Source organism: Microtus oregoni, unplaced genomic scaffold (assembly GCF_018167655.1).
Source record: "Microtus oregoni isolate MIOR12 unplaced genomic scaffold, Mior012 000012F_ref0000307, whole genome shotgun sequence".
NCBI classification, from domain to species: Eukaryota; Metazoa; Chordata; class Mammalia; order Rodentia; family Cricetidae; genus Microtus; species Microtus oregoni.
Window position 1 is genome coordinate 34,768,820 of NW_024543071.1, and position 7,523 is coordinate 34,776,342.

Genomic DNA, 7,523 nt, shown 5'->3' on the forward strand with positions numbered 1-7,523 from the left:
TTGCCACCCAAGGAGAAAGCCAGATGCAGCAATGCACATCTGTAATTCCAGCACTCTCTGTGGTGATGTGGGAGGGGAGACAGGAGAAGTTATTAAAACCAGCTAGCCTAGAGTACACTCTGGCAGAAATAAGGGACACCCTGCCTTAGTAAGGAGGCAGATGAGAACCTCTCTGCCTGGCAGCCCTACCTATCTCTCCCCTGCCTAGCTATTGGCCATTCGGCTCTTTATTAGACCAATCAGGTATTGTAGGCAGGCAAAGTAACACAGCTTCACAGAGTTAAACAAATACAACATAAAAGAATGCAACACGTCTTTGTATCATTAACCAAATATTCCACAGCATAAATGAAAGTAATACATCTTAAAATAATACGCTACAACAAGAAACAACTCCCAAAAGTTGTCCTCTGATCTTCATACACACACACACACACACACACACACACACAACACACACACACACAGTGTCTTCTGCTCTGCTTGCAGTTTCTGTTCTCCTTTCTGCTCTCTTAGGTAATTACTTCATGGAGTTGCATTTATTGCATTTGGGTCCGAGCATGAATGCATGCATGTGTTGCTATTTGCAGTAATGAACCTCAATTGGGTCTAGTGGTATATGCTTTTAATCTAAACACTTGGGTGGATGAAGCGTAAGGATCATCATGAGTTTGAGGCCAACCTGGGCTATATAGCAATCTGACCAGTAATACTAAGCTTGGATGCTTATAGGATCAGAAATAGCACATTTCTGTTGCTTTAACCATCAATAAAACTGCACAAAAATATTAAGTATCTAATTGTTTGCCACTGAAAGGACCCAAGTGGCCCTACTTCTTAAGAGTTCTCCAACAAGAGATCAGTGGAGTGACCTCCACCTTTTCATGCCCTTGTGTGTTCGTGATGTCATCCCATACCCTCTCGAGCTCTGTGAGGAGAGCTGAGACAGGAGACCTGGTCTCTGAGATCTCCCTCTCCATGAGGAGCCATATGACGCTGTTTTTCCACTCCATGGGCCCCCAAGGCTGTGAATAGTGCCTCACAAACGTATGTGAAGGGTTCTCCACTAGACAGGTATTTGCTTTTCACCACTGAGGGGTCTCTCTAGCCCCAAGGGGTTGTTTTCTTTAAACTTTATTTTATTGATTCTTATTGTGTATGTATGTGTGTGAGTGAATGGGTGTAGGCGTGACCACCAGAGGACAACATTATAGGGTCAGTCCTTTCTTCCACCTCCATGTGGCTTCTAGACATCAAACACAAGTCACCAGGCTTGTACAGCAAGACCCTGATCACTGAGCCGTGTCCCCATCTCTATTTTGTTTTCTTTCTCTTTCTTTCTTCCTTCCTTCCTTCCTTCCTTTCTCTCTTCCTCTCTCCTTCAGTACTGGACTTGGTACATGCTAGACAAGTGTCCTGCCACTGAGCCATACCCCTAGCCCTCTTTTTACATTCTGAGACCAGGTCTAAGTTTCAGAGTCTGTATTTGATCCTGTAACTCCTCTGCCTCAGCCTTTTAAGTAGTTTGAATTACAGGTTGGTACCTTGGGGTTGTTCTTGAATGAAACCTTTATGTAACTTTATTCTTTTATGGCACCTGGTTTTATCTTCCAGAAAATTATCCTAATGACTGGTATGATATTATTATCATGCGTACATGCTGTGTGTGTATGGATGTGGGTACATGGTGTATGGTGAATATGTAAAGATCAGAGGACAACCTTGGAGAATCAGTTCTGTCTTTCCATCAAGGGCAGGTCTCTAAGTGGTCAGACAAGGGTTTTTGCCAGCTAGGCCATCTGACTGGCATGTCTTTCTCTTTTTAAGAAAATTTAAAATTTTTTATTGTTTTATTTTCATTTTTATTTACAAATAATACTTATTTATTGAGTATAGTATGATACCTCAATATGTGTACTTCTTTATCAAACCAAATCAATAATAAACATTTTCAACTGTTATCATTTCTTTACTATAATTTTATTTGTGAGATTTCATACATGCATACAATAAAATATGATCACATCCACCCTTTTCCCTCCTCCAACTCCCTTTATAGTCTCTCAACATGTCCCCCTCCCAACTTCACATCTTTTTTTCTTTTGCAGTCACACTAAGTCTAATGAGTGCTGCTCACGTGGACATGAGTGTGGGGCTTCCCACTGGTCCTTCAAATAAGAATGATTCTCCCTGCTCCAGTAGCTATCAGCAGCCGCCAGCTCCTCATCAGGGGTGGCAGCTAGGGAGCGTCTCCCTCACCAGTGCTGGAATTCTGGCTGTCCGACACGATACTGAGTAAATAGTAAATATTGTTACTTCTTTATTTTAAAACAAACCCAAGACACATCATGGTGTGGTGAGTAGGAGGGCAGGATACTGGAGACAGACTGAATACAAATCCCAGCTCTGACCTCAATCAGCAGTGGGAGATGGGAATTTACATAACTTGTCTGAGTTCTCCTTCCCCATTTGTAAATGAAGAAAGTAATTGTTCCTAATTCATAGAAGTGGGTGAGTTATGACAGAAACATTTAGGTCCGTATCCGCCACATAGTAAGTGTGGTCGTTTGAATGAGAACTGTTCCCCACGAGCATAAGCCTTTGAACTTGATCCCTTGCTGGCAGACCTGTTCCGGGAAAGGGGTGTAAACTTGACAGAGGAAGCATGCTTTGAAAGTTTAAACCTTGTCCCGCTTCCAGTTTGCTGTTTTTGCTTCGTGTTTGCAGCAGAGGATGCGACCTCTTGGCTTCCTGCTCTGATAGCTTGCAGCCATGCTGCCCCACCCCCACCGACTCCATTATGGACTCTCCTTCTGGAACCATAAGCCAAATCAAATTCTTCCTTTGTAAGTTGCTTTTGGTCATGGCATTTTATCACAGTAACAGAAATTAACTAATACAGTAAGAACTATAAAAGTCATATCTTCTATTTCGTTCAATCCTGGGTGTCCAGAAGGTTACTAATAACCCCCAACAGTTTATATATTTTCTTTCTTTATCCAAAGTTCTAATTTTACTTTAGCATCAAGTTCTGCACCTATTCTTGTTTGAAAGAAACAAGTGATAAGGGATAATGGTTGGTGGTAAAACACTCACCTAGCATGCATAAGGCACTAGGATTAATACCCAACACTGCATAAAAGGATAAAGAAACCAAGGTATTGTTTAATGAATCTTCACAGTCTTACTAATAATTTCCGGCACCTACAAAAGCAGAAAATTCCAGTAATCAAAGAGGTCATTAACAAGGGAATGCTCCCTAAAGGACTATGATACATTCAATACAGCAGTTCCAGTTCCTAAAACCCCAAACACAACATGATTGTGACTACCTAATACAGATCTTGTCTCTCTTCTGCATGACAATCAGGGAAAAACTAAACTCAGGACAAATGCATATTGTTCACCAGGAAGTTAACTTTACTCTTGCCACTCAGAACAATTCAGTGGGAGTTCTGTGCTCTATGGCTCCAAGCTACAGGCTCTGGAGAAATGTGGCAGTCTACACAACAATATACAACATCATATACAACAAGGGCTACGGTCACACAGGACGCTCCCAGCACGCCCTACCTCCAGTTTTCCAGCACTTGAATCTAGGCTTGTGAGAGCATGAGAGAGTCAGACAACCACGGGGAGACAGCTGCTGGCAGCCTTCTCAACTTCCTCTGGCTTTGGCCCTGGCCCTGCGCTGGGCAATGCTGTTTGCAGGAAGCCACAGAAATTTGAACGCAGTGGGGAGCATTTTTCACAGACTAAGAGACCGCTCATGCCTTGGTGAGGCTGAGGCACAGAGCCGAGCTCCTTGCAGTTATAATTTTTAGTATGTCAAATTGCAGTAGCTCATTGACACAAAGAACAGTGACAAAGAACCTGACAAATACGCAGTATCATCATAAAATAAAAAGGTGAAAATAGGAACTTGTACTAAAAGTCCTAATGGCCATATTTCAACACAATCTTACTCTTGGAATTTGACCTATTTTTAAAAACTGATAGACATATGTAAAGTCAAAGATATTTTTCCATGTTTAACACCACAAACCATCACATTGTTTACATACTCTGCACTACTCAGAAACGGAATTGTCAACGTTGTTACTGAAATGATTTTTAAAAGTTAATTCTTTGCTTTTAAAGGGAATTCTCATACCACGTGGATCAAAACAGCGCAGACTTAGCGAAGAGTGCTGTCCTAAGCAAGTTGCAGTCCTGACGGCCACTGTTGACAGCAGGGCCTCTAAGAAATGACATGGCCTTGTGCAACCTACATCTCCAGCTTACTTTCCCCCTCTATTCTCGTTTCATTTCCCTCTCCATGGTAAAATATCTCCAGCTTAGGGGGAGGAAAGGGTTTACTTGGTTTACAAGGTCAGGTCACAGCCCATCTTTTTGGGGAAGTCAAGGCAGGAACTCAAGCAGCTCATCATACCCACGATCAAGCACAAAAGGGGCATAGACACACTCTGGCTTGCTTAAGTCAGCTGTCTTCACTGTAATGCAACCAGAAAATGAACTGCCCACACCAACTAGGTCTTCCTCCATCAAATTACAATAGAGAATCTAACCCAGCCATGCTCACAGGCAAAACCAATGGAGAGAGCCATCAGTTAGACTGCTTCCCAGGTGATTCTGGATCGTGTCAAGTTGGCAAAGCTAAACACATTTGTACAAGATGACTTGAGTGTCCTAAGGTTTTGTGATAACATCTGAAACACAGGGTGTGATCTTTAAGTGGTGGGTTTTAATGTTATATTACCACTAGGCACATTCTTATTAATCCACCCTTCTGAAAGTTATCCCTGACAAGCTCTTAAGGAGTAATTCTTGCACCCAATATACAGAATGGTATAAAGGGTATAAAGAAAACTCACGGAACAGAAAAATGCAATTTATCTTCTCTCCGGAAGATTAGAAAACATCTTACATTTTACTTTCCTGGGTGGGCACTTCTTGGCCAGATTAGAACAAACATTCTGTTCCATTGAGTATGTCTGAGGTTCTCGGCACAGTATAGGATGTGTGAGAGAAGTCAACCCCAGGAAAGCTCCAGGGGGCATTAGCATCCCCCTACCCACGACTAAATGATCTCTGTCTAGAAAATACTCCAGCTTCAGCGTTCCTTATTTTTCTTCTTTGACTCTTGGAAATGGTGACATTAAAGATGACAATGCCCCGATAAAGCTAGCGACACCGTGGAGCTAACAGTGACTTAGCATTTACTCTGAGCCAGGCATTATAAGTACTCTGTCCCCTCTCTGCTTCTTCACTCAATTCCTCTCACAGACAGAAAAGGGAGAGTCTATGGTCAGAAATCAGCATTATTCCCATTTATACAAAAGCCAGATGTGGCTCTTTTTTTTCAACTCCAGCAATTGGGAAGCAGAAGCAGGAGAACATCTTGGAGTTCAAAGCCAGTTTGGGCTACAAGGTGAGACCTTGGAGAGACAGAGAGAAGGGGGAGGGGTCAAAGTTCAGAAAAATTTAAAATGTGTACGCCCAACGTTATATAGTTAGTTTGCAATGAGCAGCCCCTTTGTAAGCAAATTTGATTGTACCCTGGCTCTTGGTTTTTCTAACACTGTTTTGTTTGGGTGGTTGTTTTTGTTTTGTTGTTTATTTGTTTGTTTGTTGCACGATCTCTATATGAAGCCTAGACTGGCATTCAACTTGTGATCTTCTTGTTTCAGCCTCCTAAGGGCTGGGATTATAGGCAAGAACACCACATCTGGCTCAAGTCCTTAATTCTTTTGTTTGTTTTTGTTTAATAGAGACCAAGTTTCTCTGGAGCTTTGGAGCCTGTCCTGGAACTAGCTCTTGTAGAGCCAGGCTGGCCCCGAACTCATAGAGATCTGCCTGCCTCTGCTTCTGAGTGCTGGGATTAAAGGCGTGCACCACCACCGCCAGGCTCAAATCCTTTATTCTTAACCCTTGGGTTCCACCAACCCCATAACTCCTTGTAAGATTGCCTGCAGGGTTAACTTAGGCCTGGGTCACTTGCTTTAGATCAGTATCACCCCACCTGAATCCTCTCATCTTCCTGCCCTTGTTCCTGCTTCCTGACTTGTTTCTTTCTCAGGACAGGGACAAGGAGAAGCAGCTAAACCACCATGACATCCACCAAAAACTCCTATGCATAGCCCTTACTACCCCACAACAGCCATAAAACCCCGGATTCAGAAAATAAGTTCCCGCAGGAAGACTATCTGATATGATTTATGGCTTTAGACTAGCACCCTTTAGCCTGCAACATTTGTATATAGTCCACATTAATAATTAAACTAATTTGACAGAAGAAATAGTGACGTCAGAGAAATGATTTGCTCACAACTACATAGCGCAGAGCCACAGGCCCTCTGACGTCCTTATCAGAGCACTATTCAAGGATGGTGATACCTGGTGGTTCAAGCTTCACTCTCTAGCAGTCCGGAGATGAATTTACTGTGGATCAACTTCCCAACAAGCTCAATCGAAAAAACACAAAAACAAAACAAACTGGCAATCCTCCAGAGGGCTGCCCTTCACAGTGGAGCAGTTATTTTTCAGCCAGGCAGTCTAGATTTCCCAGGTCAGGGCAAAAATGCCCCCGAATGCATGTCAGCAGTTTTCAGGGGAGGAAGCGCTACCTCTCAAGTCTACTGAGAACTCTGAGCAATCAACACATAAAGATGTCGTCTGGGCAACTCCGATTATAAAGTGGCTGGAGTGCTATAGATCTTTAAATGTCAGCTACGGCTCGTCCCTTTTTTGCTCATTTAAATGAAGCATTTTAAAAATCGCTTTTTCCACTTTGGTTCCCTTTGGACCAAGGAATAAAAATAGCGATGACATCAGGAGCCAAGATCCTTTCTAGAAAGGGAGGGGAGGTTGAAAGTAACCCTGGCACAGACGGACGGATCTGCTTCAAAGCAAAGCTGATTTCAGCCACTTCGCTCCTCTCCCCTTTTCCAACCTGGAAGGAAGGCGCAATTTGTAAGACAAGTCCCGGCGCGCGGCACCACACAGGCACACTCGGCGCGCATTATGCTCTCCGGTCCCGCCACCTGTCAGACCGGCGAGGACGCTCGAACCACGCGGGGTTGGGGAGGTGGCGCGAGAGGCTGCTCGATGAAGCGGCACGGGTGACGGAGGACACCGAGGACGCGGCTGAGTCCCCGCGCGCCCCGCCGCGTACTCGTCTTACCTGTTGATCTTGAGCGCGAAGGCGCGGCGCTCGGCGCTCGGCAGCGTGGCCATGGCGCGCGCGCGGCTCGCCGGCCTCGGGACTCTCGGGGATGCGGGGGGACGGGACGCAAACGCACAGCCGCTGCTGCAGCGCTTGTAGCGCCCGCCGCCAGCCTCATCTGTCAGCCGCGCCGGGAAACTTCCGCCTTTCCACCTTGGCGGCGCAGCTCCCGGGGGAGGGCCCTGCACCGCCGCCCACAGCGCCGCCCGGCCTGGCACGCACCGAGCGCTCGGCGAGGGCGTGGACGGTCGCGGAACTGCTCCGAGTCGCCGGCCGCAAGCGCGCGCTTCCCGTCGCT

At 45.1% G+C, this 7,523-nt stretch overlaps 1 protein-coding gene across 1 annotated transcript in view; it reads right to left on the reverse strand.

The window, feature by feature from the left end:
• Dock8 (dedicator of cytokinesis 8) overlaps positions 1-7,317 on the reverse strand; it is a 194,200-nt gene extending 186,883 nt beyond the window's left edge. The window contains exon 1 of the mRNA XM_041661501.1: positions 7,184-7,317. Within this exon, the coding sequence (XP_041517435.1) occupies positions 7,184-7,236 (53 nt within the window). The 5' untranslated portion in view covers positions 7,237-7,317. The remainder of the gene's footprint in view (positions 1-7,183) is intronic.
• Positions 7,318-7,523: the final 206 nt, after the last annotated feature.